A 26,184-nucleotide genomic window follows, 5' to 3' on the forward strand; every position below is an offset into this window, starting at 1 on the left:
CATTGTGCAACCTCATTAGGCACAACACAATTTATTTTTAGCATTAGCTTAGCATTCACGTAGCTAGCTGTTGTCACTGTCAGCCATGCCAGTGTTTGTATTATGTTAGCCTTTACGTTCCTTATCATTCATTACCATAAATCTTCCTTCAGCTCCCACTATAGGAATACATACTTCCTACGGGCACTGCACTAGTTACACAAATGACAAAGAGCATTCTTTTTGGTGTGTGGAGGCCACCGTAGTTCCCTTAAGTACTTGGGGAAAGGAGGGGATTAGCCTCTGCTGAACACATTTCGCAGTGTGCGTTGCATTGCCTTTCACATAATTATTGCAGACCCTGGTATACTCACACGTCAGGGTCCTGTAGTATCTCACTTCACCATCGGATGCAGGGCACGGGACACAGTCCTACCAAAGAAGAAGAAAATGCTGCTACAGCTTCCTCAGACAGGCCTGGTTCGAGCGTGGTCACAGCTGGGGTGCAGACTCACCATTAGATGTCACTAATTCTTACACACTGGACCGCTACGTAAAAGGCAAAAAAAAAAAAAAATTGTAAATGTATATATAATTATTATACATCAAACTTACAAGACTTACAAGTTGACTTACCTGTAATACATCAGATTTGAATAATGTAGCTGGTAATCCGAACATAGCCTCAGTTTCTGAGACTAACACAACAAAAATTACTTTGTGGACCAAACAATTAATCACTTAATCCAGAAAATACTAAACAGATTAAGTGATGATGAATGTAATGTGATTTTAGCTACAAAGACCTGTTTTAATGTCTTTGGGGTTGAATTCCTTTTGTTTATTGTTAATTAGTTTCAAGGTGAATAAACTGGTGGTGAGATTATTTGCAGCCACCCTGATAAAGACCGTCACCAGAACCATAACAAGCTATCAAAGTGGAAACAAACACAGGATAAATTATCAGAACGGCTCCGACAATAAAAATAATCCTGTGAACAACAAACAGCCTCATGGTCAAACTGAGAGTTTCATCACAGCTGCAGTAAAAAAAACTGTTCTCGCTGAAGGTTTATTTCCCTGTTGCGACACAAGCCCTTCCATGAATTCTGAAAATAATATTCTGTTGATATTGATATTTGAGAGAGTGCCCACAACCTCTGTATCATGTACCCAAACATCCACACACCCAGCTGCTGCCCACACACACACACAGATTTAAAGGTGCATTATGTAATAAATCTAAACTGGCCATAAAATCCTCCTACTATGTCACAGAGACTCATGAATAACAACACACCAACAACAGTACAGCCAAAATATTTGCATTAAAAGAAATTTTTTTGCAGACTGCAAATCATCTTTATGTTTTGATACCATGTTTTGGCATGTGGCGCCACCTACCAATCATTGCAGTCAGTAGAGTCTCAGCTGCCGAGCAACCATGGGTTGCCAGTTAGGTCAGAAAACGAAACCTTAAAGACCTCGGTATTTTTGAATTTGAATGTAGTAACCGTTTTTGGCCACATTCTTACATCTGGCACCTTTAAGACCCATTGAAGTGCTAACCCTAATGAACCCTAATATTAACCATCACCAAATAACGCCTAGGACACACACACACACACTTTTTCTCTAAGCTACATCGGATCATTGGACTAATGACCGAAAGTAATCAGAATACTTTAATAACAAATATGGAGTAAACACACACCGTTAAAGCTACACTAGGCAAGTTGTTGATTGATCTCTTCACCACACTGTTTCACAGTAAAGTACTGTGTATCGAGGGATATGAGAGGCCCATTTCCATCAGTCAAATGTTTCAATTTGCACAACAAAACACAACATTTGAGAAAAAGGGAGGTATCGATAAAAGTTAGATGCGAACGAGCGCAATGCAAACAGTGTCGACAAATAGAAGATAATGTTCGGTAATCACAGAATTGAAGCTTTCCCTCCCACTGACGCATTTCGGACAGAGCTGAAAAAATAAAACAAAAACATGAGATAGAGGGAGTATGAGGAGATCAGTGTGGACTGATGAGGAAAAACAACATTCTTCTACTTTGTGCAAGAAGCAACAAATAAACACTTAAGGAGTCAGGATTATATACAAGTGAAATATTTGCATTCTTTATTTAAGTCATCCTTCTCTGGTGACGCATACTTTAGCGCCACCTACTGTTTAATCTGTGTGAAATAACTCCCACAGCAGTCGATGGAAGCGTATATAATGTAAAACGTGACTGGCGAGACTTCTGTTTCTCGTCTCAGCTGTTTATTTTTATAAGTATTAGACAATAAAGCACAAGTGTTCCACAGATGAAGAGACTGCTTCAAATCATCTGTTGTGTTTGAAGCTGCCGGCAGGAGCTCAGGACAGAGAGCAGCAGCTAAACCCCCAAACATTAGTTTCTTTAAAGCCCGAGGATACAACTCAACCATAAACGACCTTTTCCTACAGCGATCCTTCACTGCTGCAGCTTTAAAAAAAAAAAAATCACCCTGGAGAAAAACTAAAAAAAAAGCAAACAGCAAAGACAGTGGAAAGCGCAAAACCATGAGGACTGCTCAACTCCCTCTAACGCAGAGGCGGTGGCTTTTTAATATTTCTTTTATGAGACTGAACCCTGTCCTACATAATAGGCTCACCCCTCCCTGTGTGTGTGTGTGTGTGTGTGTGTGTGTGTGTGTGTGTGTGTGTGATGGGCCAGTGGCTGAACTTTAGAGCTCAACAAGAAGCCATTAGTTGCAACATGAGATATGAGAACTGGCCCAGAGTTTTGGCTTCTCCCCAAATCACAGAATGTACTGGAACAAATTCCAGCAGCAAAAGTTAATGTGGGCCAGAGTGGCTTTGTGTATCCGTGTGTCAGATTGCATGTGTCTACACACACTGAGCCAAGCAATGTTCCCACCACTGTTGTCAACACATCGACGTCTCCAGCTATAACACTCGTTTTTTTCTCTCTCATGCCGTCTGACGGCCTGTTAAATCTTTCAAGAGGAAATCAAGATTTTTTTTTTTTTTTTAGCGCGTACATGTCATAACTTTTTTTTTTGGGGGGGGGGGGGGGGGGGTGGAGAATATATAAAAGTGCTTTTATAGCAGCACACAAGGCAGAACCAGGTGGTTCAGTAGCTCATCTGCTCCACACTGGAAAGAACATTTTAAAATGGATTGACAGTTATGGCACACAGGGATAGAAACGTCATCTTCTAACGTTCTTACCCACATAGAAAATGTGATGCTGCAGAACCAGAACCCTTCCAACAGAGGAGCCAAACACGCACACACACATAGTGACCTATACTGGCCCTTAGTGACGTACGTGCCCCCCCCCCTTAACTCCTCACCCTGTTGATAACATGGCAGGTCACCTCATTACTATTGATCAGCCTCTCTGAAATCAGGCCTCATTCTGTGGGAGCAGCTCGATGGACTTTAGATAGGCCGCGTTTTTATTATCCTCACAATCTATCGATTTAAATGGCCATTTCTTGTCTTTTTAAGTGGAATTACCGCAGTGGGAGAGTCATGGAAAAGCCGAGTGCCAAAAAAAAAGTATTGGGGACAATGACGCAATGAGAGGACAGGAGTGGAGGACAACTTGTACAGAGGGAGGATTTGATTTATGTGCAAATGATGAAAGCGGTGTCACAAGTTTTCCCTGCGTTTCCCGTGCCAAGTTACATACATAATCTGAGAAGGTGAGGCGTTAAAACGGAGAATTTTAATATACACCGATTAAGGAAGAGTTAACGTGGTTTACGCCGCAGCTATGAAGATAAAGTGTAGGTCGACACATGCAATGACACACACAGGACAGAAATACCTAGCGGGGCAGAACTTGTTCCCAGTAGAGGAACGAGTGAAGGATGGAGCACATGGTCCGGTTAATGATCATAAATTACCACACTGATCTGTCACGGTGAACCCACTCTCAGCACCCATTCCCAACGTTTAAGAGGATTTCTTCTTATTCAGTGCTTTGTTTCATTTTTTTTTTTGCTTAGTAATCAGTCTGGGGCTCCATCTGTAATCACGTTTAAAGACAATTACCAAGGATCAACAGGGACTTTAGGCGGCTCGGCGTGGCAAAAAATATACATTGAATAACCTCTAATCTACTCATAAATATGTTATAAAGAGTAGGTTATGAATAATTTAGTTGAGCACTAAAAGCAGAATAAAGATGAATGGCCTCTTGGTTTTACTGTTTGGACTTAGTATGGAGTAATCCGTTTGAAAGAGGCAGTTAAAATATGCAGCTTTATCAGATTCAGCCTTATCTTGATTGGATTTCTGTTATTCTGTTCGCCATGTTGCTCCACATTCGTCTTCTCTATCTGTCCTGGATGTGTGTTGCATAACAGAAAGCCTGTTCTGAGCAGCAGACGCGCCAACGCACTGATGGAAACACACTGCCCCCTGTTGGTGTCCCACTTTACAACATATTATATATTTATGTAGGATATTTAAAGAGAAATAGTGAAACATTTCTTTGCATCTCCATTGTTTTCATTCTGGGAAGTCTTGAAATGGCATGGGTAATTCTTCTTCGAAGAGCCCTGTTGTCCTCTAACAATATGTGACATAAAAGTGGAATTATTTGACTGTACTGTTCTTTAAGATTTACCAAGAAAGCAGAAAATAAGAATAACTTATCATTTCATTTTATTTTTAGTATTATGCAACATTAGAAGTATAAATATCTGTTTTAATATACAACATCTATGACATCCATAGAGCTTTTCCTTGAGCAAAAATACAAAACTCAAAACACTTTTATTGCACATATTCTAAAAGACAAACCAATGTAAGCGAGTTCATCTAATACTAGTTTTGCACAGGGGGAGAAAAACAAGAAAGGGGACGATTGAAAAGACGAAAGCAGACGAAGAAGAAGAAGAAGAACCTGACGTATGAACAGACGGTGATTACTGCACAAACAAAATGTTCTTATTAAACACCCTGGTGGCGAAAAAAAGGCGCAACGCCTCACACTACTATTAAAACATCATCTGTGACACAGAACATAGATTTGGCAAATCAACAATATACAAACTATACATCCATGACGCTCTGTAAACAAACATTGAATGTGCTTTGAGGATTCAAAATGTCAGTGATTTCCTTTGTGGTGAATTTAGAAACGGTCCTCGCTTCCGATTCTCCTCCATTTTTACTCGCATCTTCTGAACAAACATTATTAAGGTGCATCTATTCTCACACGTTACGTTTAAATACTGAACGCAAACGTCAGATTCCGTCAACAATAAAATCTCCTGCCGATGCGTTTCCTGTGTCCTGTTAAATATATAAAGTGTTTGCTTTGAGTATATGTAGTAGACGAGATTATTGTTTTATAGCCAGCACAACAGAGCCAATACTGCATTAAACACTTAGTGTCCTAAACTATTTTTCTTGTTGTTGATGTTTGAGGGTAAACGCTGATGTATGTAAAGTACCAAGTATTTGCACGTTAACGTCAGTATGTTTGTCCTTATATAAAATCTTTAGCTGAAGAGTCAGAAACACTAACACACGACTTGAACGACACCGACCAAAGCCTGACATCTAAATTCTTTAGAAACACTAACAGTGACACACTCGAGTGTGTGTGTGTGTGTACGTGAACTTACTCATGATTGATCTGCACAGATGGACGACGTGACCACTGATGAAGTCCAAACTCCTTCAAAAAAAGAAAAGAAACTCTACTGCAGGAAAAAAAAAAGTGTTGGCAAACGTGTGCAGAACTGCTGGTTCATCTCATTTTAACGTTTTCATATTTGACACGGTCCTCATTATTCAAGCTGTCGCCAGCCAACAAACACATCATCGCTGATAAAGACATTCCTGGGAAACGCTGACAGCCCTCACAGTTTTCTTATTGTATGCTACATTTTCTTTTTTTTTTTTTTAGAAATAGCCCAGTTACCCTTTCATGCCTTGTGATATTTTTTTCTTCAAGTTAATTTTGGAACATGTTTAAATCACGGAGACGAAGCCTTTGATGACGTACATCACAGTAGCTTAGTTTAGACCACAGAGATTTCAAGCAGAGCGCCATACAAATATGACACTGCGAAAACCTATACATATACTACACACAACAATCATGTAAGCCCATGTATCCCAGGTTTATCATATTTACACCATATTGCGTTTAAAAAAAAATCAAAACTATATGTACACAAGTCAGAGGAATGTGAATTTAACACCACCATCTTGCTAAGAACAGCAAGTTTTATTTTCCCGTAAATCTAAGGCCCCTAAACTAATTATGACCTCACAGCTGTAATATTATTCTGTGGATTCAAGTGAAAAGCAGAGGACAGTGCATTCCACAGCTCAAAACCCAATTTAAAAGTAATCCGATTAGACTGAACATGTGATACATTAGCTAATTTCATAGAATCACGTGGACTACTGCATTAAAAGACTTCAACGTCAGGTCCTTCGAGTAGAAGTTAGAGTGCAATTCAGAATCATTTATGGCACCGACTCTACAGTACATCCCACCCCCCCAGCCTTTGAAAGGCTCCGCCCCCCCGCCCCAACGATATATACTGATTGCACAAAGCATACTGCGATTCACAGGACTTCAAAGTAAATCCAGAACAAACCAGAGATGATCAATCGGTCATGACCTACATTCAGACATTTAGTGATGCGATGTCACGTCGTATGATAAAAAAACAAAAACGCACACGGACTCACACGCGCCTACCTCTCTCTATCAGCATGTAACAGCTTTCCCGGTCCTTGAGCAACAACAACAACAACAACACCAACAAAAAGAAGGCGGCATGATAATGTTTGCACAAAACTTTTCTAACATCGTCTGGATTCTGTAAAGTGAGAACTTATAAGCTGCTATTTCCTCTTCCCTCTCTTTACTTTCTGTGAGTGGAGCTACGTGGCGACTCCCTCTGCTGCTTGCACTTGCCACCATCTTTGTCTGAGGTGTCTCTCTGTGCAGCGGGAGCAGCTCGAGTCGAGTCTCGCTTAGTGTTTTTCTGTACAGACGCGGCGTCTTGACTTGGCGTTTCCTTCCTCTTCCTCTCCGCCTGCTCCTTGTGGCTGGAGGACACCTGTTTGTCAGCGGCGGCGCTCCTGGCGTCGGGGCCCTTCTGACTCTCTGCTTTGAGCGTTTCAGTTTTGGTAACGTCCTTGGTTGCCTTGGTGACGGTCTCCTGGGGAGCAGTGCAGGTAGAGACCTTGGCTCCGCTACCGAGCGAAGGTGTTTCTTTCTTCGCTGCAGGTTTCGGTGGATTAGGCTGAGAGAAAACGTGTGCTGTTGTTGGCTCCTTCCTGAGCTGATGTGGAGGAGCAGTTTGAGGCGAGTTCACGTCTTTTGGTTTTGAGTCATGATGGTCTCTAGGGATCGGGACTTGGTTTTTGGGTGAGTGATCTTTATGTTTGGCATCAAAACTTTGTTTACAAACCAGAGTTGGAGCTGCAGGAGTCTTAAAAGTCGTGGGGGAAGGGATATTTCTTGGGGGGAAAGATTTTAGCTTTGAGTCTGTGTTTTCTTTTCCTATGTGACCTGTGCTTGGTACCAAGCTTTTGGACTGCGTTTCCTTCTGCTTCACGTCAGCAAGAGTGGAAGAATGTGTCGGCAGCACCGGCTCCTCCCGCTTTGCGTCAGCTCCAGTGGATGAGGCTTCTTTCCGCTTGGCTTCATGGGTTTCTTGAATGTTTGAAGTAGAGGGCGCAGATTCTTTTGACAGATCACTCTGTTTTAAATTTGGACTGCCTTCAACTTCTGCACTGAGAGATTTCACTTCCAGTGCTTTCGTCTCGCTCTCTGGCTTCACAGGCTTTGACTTAATACTGGAACTCGAAACGTTTTCATTTGCAGTAGCTGAAGCAGAACTTTTCTGTTTTGTTGAAAACACCACGGTGTTCCCTTTCACACTGAAAACACCGTCTTGTTTTTTAGGGGAGCAGCATTCAGAGTCAGATAATTTGTGGGTTGTTTTTTCAGCTGGACAGGTTTTTGAGAGCGGCTCTGAATCTTTCACATTGTTCTTTGGGGATGTGAAGGATATGTTGCTGCTCTCTTTCTGACCTGCAGACACAGTGCTATCTTTTCTGTCCGTGCTCGGTGCAACATTCGGAGACACGGTGCTCGTGTTAACTGTGGACATGTCTCTATTCAGCTGCTCTATTGAGCTTGTCTCCACTTTTCCAACTGTGGCACATGTGATGATTTCTTTCTTGGAGACGGAGCCTCTTCCATCATCGACCACTTTCACAATGAACCTATTAGATTGCACGCTGTCTTTACCAACAGGCCTTTCACAGCAGTCCTGTCCTTCTGGTTTTGAACCACAGGATTTATAGTCATGCACAGACACAGATGCTGATGTCGTGATAGAAACCTGAGGTTGTGTATTTGAAGAGCAGATGTTCAGCAGTTGCTGTTTTGAAAGCACATTCTCTGGAACGGATATAGATGCACAGTTGCCTAGTACATTCAGCACTGGAGCAGAGGTCACATTTGAGTAGTGTGTAGTTTTGTCTGTTTTTTCTGGAGTTTTCTCAGAGCTTTGACACTGACCTGTATCCAAACCAGAGTTTATTTTCTGCTTCAGTGAGACAGGTAACGCGTCATTGGCAGCCGCAGCCAAAGGCTCCGCTTGTGCTGGTGGAAGGAAACTTTTTCGGTTTCCTTCAAGCCTTGGTGAAGAGAAACAAACGACTGCCTTTGAGCTGGCAGAACTTTGTGACGTTGGGTAAGACGTGACTTCCTGCTCCACCTCATCGTCCTGATCTTCATTGCTGACTTCGCGTATGGATGGTGTTTTTCCACAGGAGAAGTGGGAGCTGTGCCGAGGGCCTCTATGCTCATGACCCAGTGATGAACTGGCCTTCATACCAGTTCTGCTCTCTTGTTTAATGCCAAAAGTTGAGGTCTCCACTTTTGTGGATGGAGTCTTTACTAATTCACTATGTCTCTCATGTGATTTCTCATCACTTCTACTGGTTTTCCCTTCTGTGGGTGAATTATTTGTCTGCTCTTTGGAGACAACTGCACTATTTAGAGAAGAAATGGCTTCAGGGCTCAGGGAACAAGTCAGGGGGCTCTTCAGTTTGTCTGCACTTTTTAAATGGGGGATGGTTAACTGTCTCTCAGTGGGGCTCTGAAGCCAAATTGAAGGACTCGCAGAAAAAGAGTCACTTGTGTTCTCTATCATTTTGGATAAACATGTCTCTGTTTTGGAGACTCTGGGCCCTGAGAGCAGGCCAATATCCAGGGTGCCCTCCAGAGGTTTGAGAGAGGAGACGTGGCGTCCTTCAAGTTTATATTCAGATGAAGTCTTTCGTAGAGAAGGCTCTGCTGCAGAGATGAGCTGCAGTTTTTCCACAGCGCTTTCTCCTCTACCAGTAAAAATTTTGGGGGCTAGACCGTCGGGGCTGGAGAGAACACTTCCCATTCCTGCCTTCATGTGGTCATGAGACATGGCTGTGTCCAGCTGCAGGCTCTTAGACCTGGTGGAGCCAAAGTGGAGGTTCTCATGGATGCCAGAAGATAGTCGACAAATGCAATCATCCCTCTCTTCAAATGACAACCTCTTCTTTGTGAACTCGATGTTGGGAGCTTTGAAGTCCAATCTGTCTGGCTTCATATTGTCTTTACTCTGCCTGGAGTGCGGCCACTCTGTTCGGAGTCCTCCTTCGTTTTCACTGCTGCCACCTAGTGGTTCAGCGATGCCCTCGGAGGCTCGTGTGGTGAGTTTCTTATACAGAACATCTTTAAGTGTGGTGCTGGCAGCTTTGGCCTCCAAAGGTCCAGACTCTGGGCTGCGCTGGGATTTGTTTTGGCTTCTCTCATCCCTGTCGTCACCACACATGGAGGATGAGTCAGATTCTCGCAGGGCGTCTTGCTTCTGTAGAGACTCCCTCCTTTCTGACCAGTCCTGTCTCTTCACGACCATCTTGGACTTCAGTTTTTCCTTGTCCAGCTCCTCAGCTGACTCCTGCCTGCTCATCTTGCGACTGGTGGGCCTCTTTAAGCAGCCCTGCTCAGCAGGCCGCACACGGGTGACTGCCACTGGCTCACTGGCTGTTTCTTCCACGCTCTGCAGGATGGTGTAATCCCGCTCACCGGGCCTCAGCTCCTCATCCTGTACTTCTTCTTGGGTTACTTCCAAACTGTGTTTTCTAGGACACAGGTGCTTCTTATCTCCTGTGTAAGAGGGAGACAACTTCTCCTCGGACTGGACTCGTTTTAGCAGGGGTGAGCGAGGCGGTTCTGCGCTTTTGGGGCGTACAATGTGCCGTACAATTGTGGGTGGAGAATGCATCTTTGCTGGGAAGGCTTGGGCGGTCTTAGAAATGGCAACAGAATGTCCACTAAGAAGGGGAGAGGGTGAGCGCTGAGGAGATGTTGGCTGGGGGGTGGGTGAAGGTGTGCGAGCCAAAGGAGAAAGAGGAATGCTACCAGCAGATTTGCGGCGCCCCTGGCGAAGCCTTTGACCTGGCAGTTTGGGTCCAAGGCCGTGGAGAGTGCTGGGACGAATGTGGCCAGAGCCTGCGGGGGAGTTTGGAGCACTGGAGCTGGGAGAGCTGCTCTGAGAGGAGTTGCCACCTGGAAGTTAAAAGGATAAAAAAAAAGCTATTAAAAATTATACATGAAACAAAAACAAACAGCGGAAAGTCTGGGTAATGTTTTACTTTCATCAAAATAGGTTAAGATCACCACCTGACTGTGTGAAATCTGGTGCAGGACGGAAGGCAGCAGTTGGGGAACGAGGGGAGAGACTGTGGGTGGGGGAGCCAGGGAGACTTTCACCAGATGATAGAGAGTGGTTGAGAGAGGAGAAACTGCGGCTTGTATGCAGGAGAGGAGAGGGCTGCATCGCAAAACGCCTGAAAAGGGAGCGACGCCTGGAAAGAAAACAGAAATCTATTTAGTTCTCTGGTAAATACTGCTACAAAATTGTCACTGCAGTGACAAGAAAAAAGCACAACTAACATATAATATTGACTTCTATGTAAAAACATGGATTGAAAGTAAAGGTAGGGTTAATGTATATATTGATTTTTTCCCGTGTTCTCAAACTTATTTAGAAATGAAACCAGATGATCCTACCCTTCACTCACACATTCAAATATTTCTGCAGTGATGACTATGTGCCCCCTAGAGGCTAAAAGGAAACATCCCAACACTTAAGATGACATTATTGTCCTCACTGATATATTGTTTCTGACTTAACTGGTTCCAATATTTGTCACTTGACTGAAGGCTTTGAATTAACCACACACATATAGGACTTTCAAGTTGGCATTAACATATTGGTAAGTACATAAAAATACACATCTACAGCATAAATAATATTTGTCAAATGTCTGACCTCTCTGGCGTCTTGTCCTTCTTGGGCTTCTTGGCACATCTGACCATCTTGCTTCTGTAGCTATTCCTCCGGGCTGGACCTGTTTTAATAGACGTATTCTCAAAGGGAGTTGTGGAGATGGCCACTTTGCTACCACTCTGAAAAGAAAGGACATCAAGACAATTTTACATTCAAAGTAATGTTTGATATGCTTCACATAAACAGTCCACTGCCAGGGAAAAAGGTTGACATCGTACACAGTACCCTCATTTACCTTGAGCAGGAGCTCCACCACTTCAGTGTGGACAAGACCATGGACTGGTTCCCCATTGACATGAGTAATAAGGTCTCCAGCTCTGAGTCCTGCTTTATGTGCAGGTCCACCATCTTCTACATTCTGATACACAGATACAAGAGACATTTATTATCATCCACTTGTCTTCACATATACATACTATTTAGAATGTTTTTTAAGTAACATTTAGACATCTGCAGTTCAGTTCAAAACAGCTTGAAGTAAATCATCAGCTGGATATAAATCAAATTCTTGTGACTTCAAAAATTCAGCAACATCTTTAAATTCATTCAAAACTGAGTGGTTGTTCCTCGAATCTATTTGAACTCATTAAACTGAAAATGTTTCAGTTTCTTGTGCACATGGAAAATCCCTGCATTTCTCAATGCTGTGCATACACCACCATCTTGTATGACTAAATGATGTAAATTGCTGACACAGGGTGACACATCCATTTTTTGACAGTTCACATTCAGCAGCTTTTGTGATCTGCTGTCATACATTTTTGTGGTTGGGTCTTTGCTGCTTTGAAACACTTCACACAAGCACCAAATTACAGTGGGGAAACTCACAGACTGCGATTAACTTCCCCCGAACACTGAAACCATCCACATCATAACTGATATTGGTAAATGTTTGTCTCATACAGTTTATAATGGTATCTTACCCAGACCATGTGGTAGACGGTGTAGATGTCACCGTCACAAGAGTACACCCTTATTGCCCTCAGCGTGAAGCCAAATTTCTTCCCAGAGCTGTGGATGACGATGGGTTGCCGTGGGTAGGTGTGACAGAGCGAGGAGTCTCGGCTTGGAGAGGAGTCTCTTGATGAAGGGTCTGAGGAGAGGGAGTAAGGAGACAGAGGGCTGGCCAGAGGAGACACCCCCAAGATATCTGAGAAAAAAAAAGAAAAAGCGTTGACCACCAGGTTCTTTGCTGCTCTAGTCAGTAGTACGGTGTTGCTATAAAGCTCATGAGTCTGGTTCATTTTACTTGATATGGGATTGATATTTAAATGATTTTCTCTCTCCCTCTCTCTTGCTCCTGCCTGCTCACTTACTTTTATCAGAAGCTAATACCCCACAAATTGCTCACAGCCACTCACTAAATGCATATCTTAATGTGTGTGGATGCACGTTGTTGACTCACCCCCAGGGATCATAAGCGAAAGGGTACCAGTTGACACCGATTTGGGGATTTTAACCACAGCTGCAGTCTTCTCTGCAGCACTCTCAGGATGCAGAGACGTGGACTGGGGGACCTGGTCTACAGACGCTTGACTGGTACTGTCTGGGCTCTCCAGACCTTCACCTTTGGGCGTCAGCTGGTCCAGATGTTCTGAGAAACTACCTATTTTTAACAAAGAAAAACCATATTCACTACACTGGAGAAATTCATCCAGTAGTAACTGTTTTTAATTCATGAAACAATAGCTGACCTTTTGGAAATAGGCATACATGCTCTTGCTCTTGCATTGGATAAATCAAGACCTAAATCATATCTGTACTATAATAGCGAGTTAGCTTAGCACAAAGACTGGAACAGAAAATGAATAGCCTGGGACTGGTAGTAACACTATACATCTCTTGTGGTTTTACAGAGGTTACAAAGGGGACCAAATTTCTTGGTCAGGAGTTTCGAGACACCTCAAAAATATGTCAAATACATTTTTTATACATATTATACAACAAAGATAATACATATTTATTAGTGAGATTTAGAGTTGATGCATGATTAAATGCTTTAGAGATGAGTTAACAGAGAACAGCTGCCAAGCTCCTCTCTTTTAGCAGTGTTTATGAAAAGACAAGTCCGTATGACCCTGCAAACACGGATGGTAAAGTGTTCTTTATCCTAATCTGAGGAATAAAGAGATTGAATGTATTGTTTAAAATGTCAACCACACCTTTTCCTCGATACTACATATTTGCAACAGAAAAAGCAAGTACATTCAGTCGTCCTCGATAAGTAATTATCATCATACTTGGGAAGATTATGATGACTTTGTAAAACACTTGCAACAAAATGCTCCTCAGCAGACACTGCACTTTTTTTGTTCCGTGTAGTCAGCATCATTTTCTTAAGCAACTAAGAGATTATCAATTTACCCCATAACAACAAAAACACACAAAAACATACACACACAGAAGAACAGTGAGTATGTTGTACCTGAGAGTGTGGCTCCACTGTGGGTGCTGCCTGGAGTCGTAGCATCAGGCTCATCCTGCGGGAGTTCTCCAATGGAGAAGGAGGCTCTGCTGGGGTCACCAAGGCCTGAGGTCTCGTCCCCTTCACTCTCAGCTGAAATAGCAAACTTTGGCAGCAAGCTGGGGCAGCCTGGTCCCCGACTCACACTGTCTGTGTCTGTCGAGTGGGACAACGAGGGCCTGAATCAAGGAGAGAAGAGACTCTCGTGAGATTAACAGACTCCCACCATCTGTAAGAGTCAAATGTTGATTATATTATACATCTCTTTTCTATATATTCTTCTTTGCAGCAGTGTACAAAGCCATAAAATACCAAGCCTACAAGGTTTTCGAATCTTCAGAATAGTCAGAAAGTTTTATCCGACTAATTTTTCCTATAAACAATACACAATAATGCTGCATATACCAATTTGATCTCAATTGTCAGACACTTTAACGTACATAAATCTGTCGTTGCACATTAAATGTTTTGAGTTACTACTCTACTTTTTAATCTACTTTAAGCTATGTTTTTACTATAATAACTGAGGTCCCAAGAGATCAACACACACCTCAGGTTTATCAATATTGAGATGAACTCAGTTCAATGCTACTCACACACTAATGCATCAGTTTGTCTGGGGCTACATGCAACAACTATAAACTGTCTTTTTCTTCAACTCAAAGACAGAGGTGAACTTGCATTTCAGCGAAGTCTGGAGTCCAGCTGAGAGAGTCCACTGTGAGCGGGCTCTCGCTCTTCTTCTCTTCCGTCTCTCCTTTCTCCTCCAGGTGCCCACGAGACAAATCCAGGCTGCTGTAAACCTGACAACCACACAAAAACAGGGATTTTATTGAGGGAATGCAGGTCTTTTAGTTCATGATTTTGTTCGAAAAACAGATGTTTGTGAAAAAGAAAAAAATATATCAGGCAGACTACATATCAAAGATATAATACCTGCAGTTATTTTGCAGTCACTCTTTTATTTACCAAGGAATTTACAAGCAGACCAGAAATGCTGCACTGCGTGCGTAAATGTAGACTTAAACGTGTCATACAAGCTTCAGCTTTAGGTGCATCTGAGGAGAAGGTTCAGCAGAGCTCAACACTTCCTCAAAGGCGGCCTGCTGCTTTTCAGAGACACGCTGTAAAGCTTTGTTTTGATGTGAGAGGGGAGCATACTGCAATGCAGCACAAGGACTCTCACCTTGTATGACTGTATTGTGTTTTGTGTTCCACATTATGGTGGAAAAAGAGAAAAAAATAAATCATTTGCAAGTGTAAAATATATGCAAAGCCGAAAGCTATGTGTAAAACTGTAGGGGTAAAGGGGGAGCTGGGGGACACACATTTACATATGAAATAGCAAGTGCTTGTGCTTTCGTTCCCAAGAGAAAAGCATGAGGACAGACGAGGCATCCATTCATTTACATCACGAACATCTCTGGCAGTAATGATGATGTAAACATGTTGGTTTTACGACTGGAAGTGTTTGAGAGGGGAGTTTAAGGACAAACCTTGGAGAATCTGTGAGAACAAGAGGAGAACTGCCGCAGCTCCACATTGAAGTCTTCATCATTTGTATCCTCTTCCTCTGTCTCCAGGTGATGGTATCTCTCAGAGCGAGCTGGGGATGATAGGAAGTGTGTATTTCAGATTTTTTTTATTGCATTCTGTGGTTATAGGTTACTCGGAGTGCCAAAGGGTGATTTAAGTAGAGGAAGATGGAATATAATAAGGACCCTAAACTGCAGGCTTTTATAACTCCCTTTACTTTTTTCAGGTTACAGTCACTGCATTTCTGAGACCGACATGACAAATATTGTATTTGTTCAAGAATATGTCGGGCACTGATTAAATCTGTAGCCTCTCTCATGCCTCTCATATGTGATATAACTCACTGTCAAAATAGCTGGTGTCATCTTCAGACTCTAGCTGAGGAATAAACTCAGCCTTCTGCCTCAGCAGCCCATTCCAGTCCAGGTTGTGGAAAAACTGATGCTCCTTGACTTCAGCAGCGCCACCTGCAGATGGAATAAACAGATCGATGACTAGTTTGGTTACAATTTAAGGACAAATTATCACCTAACATGAGAGGAAAAACATAGTGGGCACCGACATTGAACTCAGGAGGTGAAGAAATGCTTATGCTATGTTTTTTCCTCTTCCCTTGTGGCTGCAGGCCAGAACTGATGTCATGGCTATAAATTATGCAGTACAATTTCCTGCCTGTGACCTTTAGTGGAGGAGCAGGAGCCTTTGTGAATGGCAGCCAAGAGAGGGCAGAGCTCGGTGAACAAGGGGGCCCCGCTGTCCCTGTGGTGCAATGTCTACACACATCACTCCTATTAAAAGATTTTGTCTAAGGTCACGGCCACTTTTACAGTCTGCAGATCTGCACATTCGTACTGCCTGATCATGCATGGAACGAGATTCATGGACTGACAAAGTAATAATTGCAATTGATCAAAGGGAAGAGGTGAAAAGACCACAGAATAAACTGCTCTGCTGTTGGATGACCTCAATTTCTTCCCCCAGTGACTTAGAATAATGAGCGGTGCTGAGGTGGCACCAATGGTCACATGAGAATTTATGGCAGCCTGTCGAGTCCTGGCCGAGATACTGGTTCTGCCACATGTCCTCTGCTCCTTGTGTTATACTGTACCTGCGCCCATTCTCTCCAGAGGATTCTGTCTTAGCAGAAACGTGATGAGCTCCTGAGAATCTTGAGGTGGAGCATCCTCCCCGTCAGGCCAGTTGATCTCATCTACAAACACACATGAAAACAGTCTGAATGAGAAACACATACGCAAACCTGTCCTGACCCACCGGTGTACACCAATTAAGACATTCATAATAATAATAACAATAATAAAAGTAGGTAGCTACTGATGAAAAATTTAGTCTGTAAATAAAGAGTCTGTACATGTTTTAAACAAGTTAGTTAAGCGCTGTGCCCATTGAGTTGAACAGAACCCACTATATCATCAAATTGTGTGATTTGCTGATTACTAGTCAGTTGCTGAGAGTGATAAAATCACTGATCTTGGCTGCTCAAACGAAATGACTGCAGTCTATGGGGACTTTAAGATTGCACATGTATTTAATAAAGACAAAACCAAAGCTTTGCCTCCTCACTGGATAGACAAACATGACAGAGAGAGGATTCGTAGAATACACAGATTTGCACGTAAATAATATATGAAATGAACGAATAAATGAATATATAATTTAAACTAGAAAGACACTGAGGCAATCTGTCTTCTACCCTCTGCTACTAGCTGCAAGGATCATTGATTTCTTGTTGGCATGAAACACCACTATAATAAATATCAGATTATCAACACACAAATATGATTTAAAAAGAAAAAAAGGTAAATCATATATTATTTTACATTTTGTCTGACCAAGTCCAAATCTGTAACACACTTCACCAACAGTCAGAAACATTAAACCTAGCAAGATGTAAGAATAATAGGGAATGAGACCATTTACATGTGTTTTAGTTTTAGTTGAAAGCCTCATGGATAAGCAGTGAAAAGAGGAGAAATGCCTTTCTGTGCCATGTGGATTTGTCTGCCCTGTGCATCATGTGTCCCCCATTCTAATCAAATTTGCAAGGGGAGCTATGAATATGTATGTTCTGCCCAAGGCCACGGTGGCATGCATTCAGTGTGAGTAGGCCCCTTTAATTAACAGTCACTCTCAGAGGCTTGGTACAGCTTGATTGAGAGAAAACCAAATCAGTCATGGCATGCCATTCATTTCCATGGCACAGAGCGAGGCTGTTACCCAACTGTCCAACTGTCCACACAAAACTATTCATCTATTCATCCTCTATTCACACCACTGGCAAGACAAAAAGATCCCGTTGTCAGGGTTAAGACTTGCTCTGCACTGCTGTCACACGAGACAATAAGGAAAAGTAACATCATTATAATATTAAAACTTCACTTGTGGTCGAAAGTCAAGCTAAACCACTTACTGCCATCTGTTTTGTTCCTGGCCCACAGGGAAATACTTCAACAAATTGAGATAAATGCACATCAAGTAATTCCATGCGGTCACTGCAATTATTTATTTCATATCTCAGTGAGGGTTGAGAATATGCATGCCAGATGCTGGGGTACTTCACCAAAATCACCTCTAGCAACAGAAGATAGGTCTCATAAAAATACTTTAACCAAAGCAATGAAAAAAATTTACACAATATACACATCAGACAAGATGAAGTAATTCCGTTAAGAGCATGTGTCAAAAGCAGCTCTTGGTACAGGCCTGAGCATCAAACATTTATATCATAGCTGTCACTGGAAATTTATGAAAGAAGGCAACACTGACCACTGATGACCTGTCCAAACAACTCCTCTGGTGTGTCTCCAAAAAAAGGCACACATCCGACCAGGAACTCGTAGAGGATGATTCCCATCGCCCACCAGTCGACAGGCTTCCCATAACCCTGTCTCAGGATCACCTCTGGGGCTATATACTCAGGGGTTCCACACACCTACAGAGATGAGCACAATTACCAAGACATACTGTTGAGTGATGATGAGCTTTGTATATTGTCAGACTGAGCATAATATCTGCAGTGACGCAAGTTTTACCTGCTTGTCAGAGAATTCTCTGGCATCTTTCTCTATATGTCCCTCATACAGGTTAGTTGTCATGTTCATCAGCCCAACTTTGGACAACCCAAAGTCTGTGAGCTTAATGTGACCCATTGAAGTAACCAGCAAACTGTGGAGAAAATGAGAAAAGGAAATAAATATCACAGGGATTTGTGCATAATTTCCAGTTCAGACCATAGACTGAACCATGGACTGCACTTAAAGATGGACAGCGAAACTGCTCCAGCACAAATTACCTCATATCCTGGCTAATTTGGCTTAATTTTTGTACAGTGGAAGGAAGTGGAAAAAGTGCCATTCATCTTTATATACCATCATTGCTACGAACACACTTGCAGCTCTGTGATGCTTCAAGCTAAATGCCAACATCCTCCAACTAATGTTCACATGCTGATGTTCAGCAGGTTTAATGTCAGTCATCGGTCATCATTTGACTTTATTCAGTTAGCATGTTAACTTGGTAATTAGAGCTGAACACAAGCACAGCTGAAGCTGTCATGAAACCACAATACAAGCGGAAAATATATTTTAAGCTAATAATGGTACAAAGTTACCCATTAATTCAAGTTATTTGAAAATATCCATTTCCCAATTTTATGGCAATTTTAATGTGTAGCTATTAAAAGCTCGGCTCCACAAAACTCTCGGTGTTGCACAGAAGAGCGGCGTTTTGTTTTTATGTCTGTGGTGACACGTTTTACGTCATGATTGGCGGAGGGAAGGCAGATGCATGAAAAGAGAAAGAGCAGCGAACCTTAGGTTAAGGAATTAACGCCACTCCTCTGAGACGGGAGTGAGATAACAAAACAAATGTTGAAAAAGAACAGCTGGAGTATGGACCTAGGGTCGTCCTATTAGAAAATCCTGCCTGGGTCACCTGAGATGTAGATTCTAGAGGTAAATGACACTAGCAGTGTTTCAGAAGTCACACAGTGGAGCTTTAAAATAACCTTGTATGATCTAAAAGCAAGTCTATGTATTAAGTTTGAGGTCATTTCACAGACTTCACAGTTACTGCATATTTGCATGACTGTCTTCGTACTTTTGTTACTGCTCTGCCAAAAAAGAAGAAGATTGTGGCATCTCACTTGTCTGGTTTTAGGTCCCTGTGGACAATGCCATAGTTGTGCAGATACTCGAGAGCCAGCACCGTCTCTGCAAAGTACATCCTGGCCATATCCACTGGCAAAGGACCCATGTTCTTCAACAGGGTGGCACAGTCTCCGCCTGTGAAGATCAGTGGAGTGAAGTTACAGATGAGCTTGTGATTCGAGTACACTGCTTTCAGCAGCAGCACTCTGACATGAAACACCCTGCACACTGACCTTCCACATATTCCATAACCATGCACAGGTGCCGCCGAGTCTCAAAGGAGCAGTACATGGACACCACAAAGGGGTTCTCAGCAAAGGTGAGGATGTCTCTCTCCACAAAGGCCTGTTGTATTTGGTTTCTCAAAATCAGGTTCTGCTTGTTGATCTTTTTCATGGCAAACCTCTGCTTAGTTTCCTTGTGGCGAACCAGATAGACAGCCCTGCAGAAAAAAGGTTTACCAGTCATGTAACTGAAAGCTAAGGATTAATTAAATAAAAAAAGATAGCGATTAGATAATCTGGTCCTTACCCGTAGGCACCATTGCTAATGAGTTTTGTCATCTCAAAGTCCAATTCACATGGTTTTCGTCGGGACCTTAAGGCTGCACTCAGGCTCTGAGACTGAGAGCAAGAAGAAAAAAAAGACACTAAAGTAAATCAAAAAGATAAAATCCGTGTTTCACTGGTACAACTGCAGTAAAGATAGAGGAGATCAATAATCTAATCAATTTCTTATTGCTTACCGAGTCATCGGTTTCTGGGGTCTCTGCAATCCCACTGTCACAGCTGGTTAGCTGAGCGATTTCTGTGGAGAACACATAAAAAAATAAACGAATGAATGTAACGCATAAATCGATCACGCTTTATTTGTTTAGCTCTTAATGTACAGGTTAATGCAATTTAAAATGTTTTAGAGATCATTGAAAAGCTGATAACACAACAAAAATATATAAAACTGGAAAACAAATCATACAGAGACGCATAAACACTACAAATAAGAATGATCAAAATGTAATAGTCAGGTAATAAAATAGATTTAAAAAAAAAAGACATCAGGTGGTATAAAAAGACAATAATTACTCATGTAATAAATTCATAATTCCATGTGAAGCGTGTGGGCGTGTTGAAACAGTCTTTTAGACAAAAGAAACTAAATGCTGAGGAATCAGAACCAGGATTAAAAAAAAGGAAAAACCAACAGACTTTAGCCTTTATTAACCTATTAAGCCTGAGGTGCTGACGCCTCTGTAATCTGAATTGAGAATAAATGAGGTGGAAATCACATGTGGCAACACTAACACATGTCTAACACTCATTTTTAAAACCACCACTCCAGAACAAGTGCTCATTATAAACCACCTTGCATCTTTGATGTGTTTTTTTTCCGCCAAAGTCCATGTGTGTAATTTCACATGGGTTCTTCTGTGTGTCTTGTCCCTTGAGAACATGTAAACACATTTGCGCTGCTATTCAACATCTGTCCTTCCTTGAAGGTTCGCTTCAGGCACACAAGGCACTGGGCAAACGGAACGCAGAGACGCACACGGGGGAAATGAATGGAGACACTGGCTGATGAGCCAGTCTGTGTGGATCTGTATAAGGTCTGTGGGGAGGCCATTCCTTTCTAATTAGTCGTAATGAATGTTGTTGGTTGCTGAATCTGGAGAGACGCGGGGCCATTAGAAAGACAGTCTGTTCAGTGCAGGACATTAGTCAAGAACATCAGCTGTCTTTTAGTTCCCTTCACAGCTCAATTCTTTCATTCCATTACAGCCTCAACACAAGCCAATGACACGTTTTCCTGTATTGTCTGGTTATATTCACCAAAATGTTGGTGTTGATGAAGGAATTGCATCAGTGTCATCAGCAGAATATAGTTAAAAAAAGTAATTAGAACTAAATCTAATTACTTTTTTCTTGCATTTCTTTATTTAATGCCACTTGTGTGTCTTGATAAAGAAAGATGGCAGGAGTTTAACATCACTAGAGTTCCTTCTGTACCTTCCAGTGGATCTCGTGTCAGTCCCAGCTGACTGATGATGTAACGAGGGATGTCCGTTTTGATGCCCTGGCCCTCTTTAGCATGTCCTTCAGCAGCCTCCAAAAGGTGGTAAAATTCCTCGGGGTCAAATTCCTGGAGACACAGCAGCAGCAGCACACTTAATATAATTATTATTTCCTTTTTAAAATATTTTTATTTAGCCTTTCTTTAACCAGGTTAGTCCCACTGAGATCTAGGATCTCTTTTTTGCAAGGGAGACCGGAATAGCAGCAGCGCAGTTACAGTCATAACACATAGATGAACAACATTAAAACATGTAAAATGTGAAATTCACAATCTTCACCATATAAATGTGTTCAATGTTACGAGGTTTTGAAGTAATTATTCGAGGTCTCAGGTTCTAAAAACCTTCATGTATCAGCTACATAGAAGGTAAACACCAGCAGGACCTGGTATTTCAGTGGATTTGTCTGCAAGAGACGTCCTCCTGCAAGCTTTTTATGTCTCAGAGTATTGAACACTACACTGACATTATAATTATATTTTTCTAAGTTGATATGGTGAATGTGTTTACAAACAGCTGATTAGCTATGATTTTTTTTTTTTGTTATTTTTCACTATCTTTATATTTCTCACACTCTTTCAGCTCGGTGTTTTTAGTCTCATCTCCTGGGGGAAATATCTTGAGGTGCTAACTCCACGAGTCGTCTGTCTGTCATTTAGTGCTGAAGCACAGTGAGTTTTTAGAGCTGCTTGCTACAGACAAAAATCAGACTTTAAAGGCACTGAGTTTAATAAGCTGACACTTTCACTGCAAAGATAAAGGGAGCTGCAGAAATAAGGTTGTCAGCAACCTCTTATACATATAGTCATTATATTGCATATTATTTATAAGGGACCATGCTAAAAGGTAAGCACCACTCGTAAATTAAAAACAATCATTACATTTTATTTGAATGAGGCAACTACAACAATTCTGCCAAACTTATAAGCAGGTTAATGATAGGAAACATACCAGACACTCCAGCAGCCGCGCAGGTCGAGCGATGATGATGAGGATCTTCTTTGCGAGCTCTCTGATGAAGTTGACCTCCTCGCTTTCCGATCTCTCTGTGGACTATATAAAGGAAGAAACAAGGTCTCAGCGTTTCACATAATATTAAAGTCTGGTTATAGTTAAGATCGAGTAAAATGAAAAGGCAGCATGGTTTTCCTTAACCACCATACATGATTGTCATGTATTGTGATTTAACAACAATTTAAATAAATACACAGATGGTCTTTTAAAGCACCTGCAGCTAAGCTGGCGGTATCACCTCATTAATACTGTTTGCACGATACGTTCATGGGATTTCTCTGTAGAAAATAAAACCAGGGCTACACATTTGTGTTTTCCATTAACCGTCTTCCAAAACCCTCTCTGAAGACACGCTCACCTCCTGTACAAGTCTCTCCAGCTTGTCAGTGAGTTCACAGAAGTAGCTGGAGGTGATGAGTCCTAGTCGACTCTTCTCCAAACAGTCACGGGCCAGTTCAATTATCTGGTGGTGGGCAAAGCCGAGCACGCCATCTGCTAAAGGGAGGACGTTCTCTGGAGAGTTACTGCGGACGATCTCCTGAATTCTTTCCTCCATCTGAGCCGTAGCCTGCAGTAAGAAGCGGAGGTGCACGTTTGATAAATGATAAGATAAATGTTACCTGGATGTGATTCGATCACGTGACTGTAAAAAAAAACGTGTGAAGCTTCACCTTTGGAAACCGCTCCTTGTAGACGTGATTCATCATAATAATCTCGTGGTCGTAACATGACGGAGATCGTCCAGGACTGAAAAATTGATTACAACAGAGTGAGTACTGAAGTGGCAGCAACAATATGCATCATCACATGAAGCTAATGTTAGATTTGCAGAAAATTAATGAAAAACCTGAGGCTGCGTGAGCGGGGTCGCATGGCCGTCGCTCTGCGGCATTCATCCCCAGAGATGCTCTCGGTGCAGAAGTGCTTGGAGAGGAAGTGCAGTTCATCCGGCGTAGGCTGGAAGGGCAGCTGGTGCAGCTTCTCCTGTGATGAACAGGATGACTGGAAATGAAACAAATATATATTCAACATGAAAAGAAAAAAAAAAGATGGCAATATTTTATGTGGATTAAAAAAACAAAACAAAACAAAAAACAGACAGTCCTGTGTTTTGATGCCAATGCCGTATATCTGTGCATTAAGTCTGAAGCTACAGCCTGGAAGTGAGTGGAAACAGATCAAAAGGTAAAAGCATAACTTCATATTTGTGTATGTCAGGCATTTCTCAGATTAAACAAGAACACGACTCCACATACAGAGAGATTGAAAACCACTTTCACAAGCGAGATCAAGCCAAGACTGTTTGACAGACAAGTCAATAACAACAAAAAGTGCACAACATCGATAAAGAACATAGAACACATGGCGGCATGCAGTGACTACTTCTACTTCTTCTTATCTCTGACTGAAAAAAATATTTGAAGCATTGGTTCACAGTGAGAATCACCTGCTATATCTTGTCATCAGAATGTGTTGTATGATACTTACAGAGACAGTGGAGCTGGGCGTGTTCGTTCCATATCCAGAGGAGGGAAGGGAGGCCAAAGACCACCGGCGACCATCAGACCTATCACACAACAGCACATACAAACAACTGTCACTTCAAAGTCCAACTGAGGAACAAATAATGGATTAAAATCAACATCTCCAGTTGTTTACATGTTGGTAGTTTGTTCAAAGACAACTTGTTTCTAGCGACTTGAGATGTTTAATTTCCATGTATGAATTCAAAACATGTGAAATGATCATAATACTAAAGATTTCATGTTATGGGTGAATGTGACCTTTCTCTGCTGTTGTTCAATGTGAAGTCTTTGAATTAAAAAACACACAAAATATGAAACAACAAAGCAACTGAAAGCAAAGCCAATGGAAAGTTAAACTCAAACTAGATGCAAATATGATTCAAAAGAAATGTCAGGTCAGTGTGTAATAAACTAATAAAAGGATGACGTATGATGTTTAACATGTACTCCACAAATGAGGGAGGAGATACAAAAGCAAATGGAAGCCTAGCGTAAAGTTACCTGTCTGCTCTGTGGCAATGACTGTGGATTATAATAAAAATACACAATTACATGATATTGTGATGAAGAATTTTATAAAATAAATATGTTATTGACAATGTTCTTGAAGGCATGAATAGACTTTAGAAGTCAAGTGCTGGTCGAGAAACTATTAACCAAGTTAATATCGTTATAGGCGGACACCTTGTTTACATCTTTCCTTGCTGGTTTATGTAGCCGCTAATCAAGTAAACATCTATGTTTGCATTACCTTCGTGCAAAGGAAAAATGAGCAGAGGCACTGGGCGAGAAATTTCTAGGACTGTCTTGTGGGCTTGTTCCTGCAAGAAAAACAAATACAGAATAGGTAAACTGATGTGCAGTTGGGCATTGTTCGACTTGATTCTTACGGGACGTCTCTTCCTGTGGCGGCACTCTGACCAATCAGTGACCTGCAGTCTGACCACGTCATGCTTAGTGCCTACTCAGCTCGCATGGAGCATCACCAGAGCAGGTACTAAAAAAAGTGCCTGGTACCAGGTACAATGCTCGTGGAAACACAACTGGTGGAAACATGCCATAAAGGGAACATATGGAGTGATGAGTCACAAGATTTAGGAGCTCAACCATTTGCATGCAAAGATTTCAGGCCATGTGTTAACATAATCAAACTTCTTATATGAGGATTCTGGCAGCTGTGATTTCGGTCAAATGATTTTGGCATCTTGACTCGATAAACTGAAAAATATCTTCACAATGTATTAGAGACAGCAAATCCCATCTCAGAAATTCTGAATTAAACATGATAGCAGAGACCCAACCTTGGTGCTTTAATAGTTTTCAAATAAAACCTATTTAGCCATTGGAAAAACACTTTCTTGATTAGGGTCCAACATGCAAAGCTTTACTCGCAAGTCCCATTAGCTCACATCCTGTGTGTGCTACCGAGATATTCATTTATTTCACAATGCAACTGACAGGAATGAAAATGAAAGATATTTATGGTGCTGGTCTAGTGACTACTTTTACACTGGTTGCAATTTCTAAAATAATTCAACATAAGCAATTCATTATGAACTTCCATGTTGGTAATTAAGACTTGTGCCATGTACAGTGTTATGGATAATATTAACAGGTTATTTTACCAACATCCTTTTGTATAATTGTTAGTCTGAAGAAGTGCATGCCTCAAACATTGTAATAACAAACATGAAATTAATGACTGGAAGTTATTATTCAAGAAACGGCACCTACACAATTTACCATGAAAACCACAGAGGGCTCCTCCTTTCCACCTACTTTTCAGATGTGTGTGTATACTGTAGTGCACTTTTCTAAAAACAGAGGCATGGGCCACTGAATACATTACTGTAGGGACTTTCTGAAAGGCACTCATTAGCCTTTGCGTTTCACATTGAAAGTGTTAAAAAACAGACCTATGATCCAGTATTAATCAGATATAATTACATCCCCCACTGAGGGGGAACCAAACAGTTAATTAACCAGACGCTACACTACAATGCATCCACCTCCTGTGACGATAGAGATGGGCTGTTTTCA

The 26,184-nt window shown here is 41.7% G+C and overlaps 1 protein-coding gene across 6 annotated transcripts in view; it reads right to left on the reverse strand.

Moving 5' to 3' along the window:
- Positions 1-4,558: 4,558 nt before the first annotated feature.
- Positions 4,559-26,184, reverse strand: part of mast4 (microtubule associated serine/threonine kinase family member 4) — a gene marked incomplete at its 5' end in the record, with an annotated part of 82,656 nt that continues 61,030 nt past the window's right edge. For 5 of the 6 annotated variants that reach the window (XM_083889884.1, XM_083889882.1, XM_083889885.1 and 2 more), the window contains 24 exons: positions 4,559-10,586; positions 10,701-10,885; positions 11,353-11,489; positions 11,606-11,728; positions 12,294-12,520; positions 12,776-12,976; positions 13,796-14,013; positions 14,516-14,637; positions 15,331-15,440; positions 15,715-15,837; positions 16,479-16,580; positions 18,155-18,320; positions 18,421-18,553; positions 19,533-19,671; positions 19,770-19,978; positions 20,068-20,159; positions 20,282-20,343; positions 21,540-21,672; positions 22,556-22,657; positions 22,977-23,186; positions 23,290-23,365; positions 23,466-23,620; positions 24,107-24,185; positions 24,896-24,965. In XM_083889884.1, the coding sequence (XP_083746010.1) occupies positions 6,886-10,586; positions 10,701-10,885; positions 11,353-11,489; positions 11,606-11,728; positions 12,294-12,520; positions 12,776-12,976; positions 13,796-14,013; positions 14,516-14,637; positions 15,331-15,440; positions 15,715-15,837; positions 16,479-16,580; positions 18,155-18,320; positions 18,421-18,553; positions 19,533-19,671; positions 19,770-19,978; positions 20,068-20,159; positions 20,282-20,343; positions 21,540-21,672; positions 22,556-22,657; positions 22,977-23,186; positions 23,290-23,365; positions 23,466-23,620; positions 24,107-24,185; positions 24,896-24,965 (6,875 nt within the window). In that variant the 3' untranslated portion in view covers positions 4,559-6,885. The remainder of the gene's footprint in view (positions 10,587-10,700; positions 10,886-11,352; positions 11,490-11,605; positions 11,729-12,293; positions 12,521-12,775; positions 12,977-13,795; positions 14,014-14,515; positions 14,638-15,330; positions 15,441-15,714; positions 15,838-16,478; positions 16,581-18,154; positions 18,321-18,420; positions 18,554-19,532; positions 19,672-19,769; positions 19,979-20,067; positions 20,160-20,281; positions 20,344-21,539; positions 21,673-22,555; positions 22,658-22,976; positions 23,187-23,289; positions 23,366-23,465; positions 23,621-24,106; positions 24,186-24,895; positions 24,966-26,184) is intronic. The other variant, XM_083889883.1, reaches the window with a different exon arrangement.

Source organism: Microchirus variegatus, assembly GCF_963457635.1.
Source record: "Microchirus variegatus genome assembly, chromosome: 1".
NCBI classification, from domain to species: Eukaryota; Metazoa; Chordata; class Actinopteri; order Pleuronectiformes; family Soleidae; genus Microchirus; species Microchirus variegatus.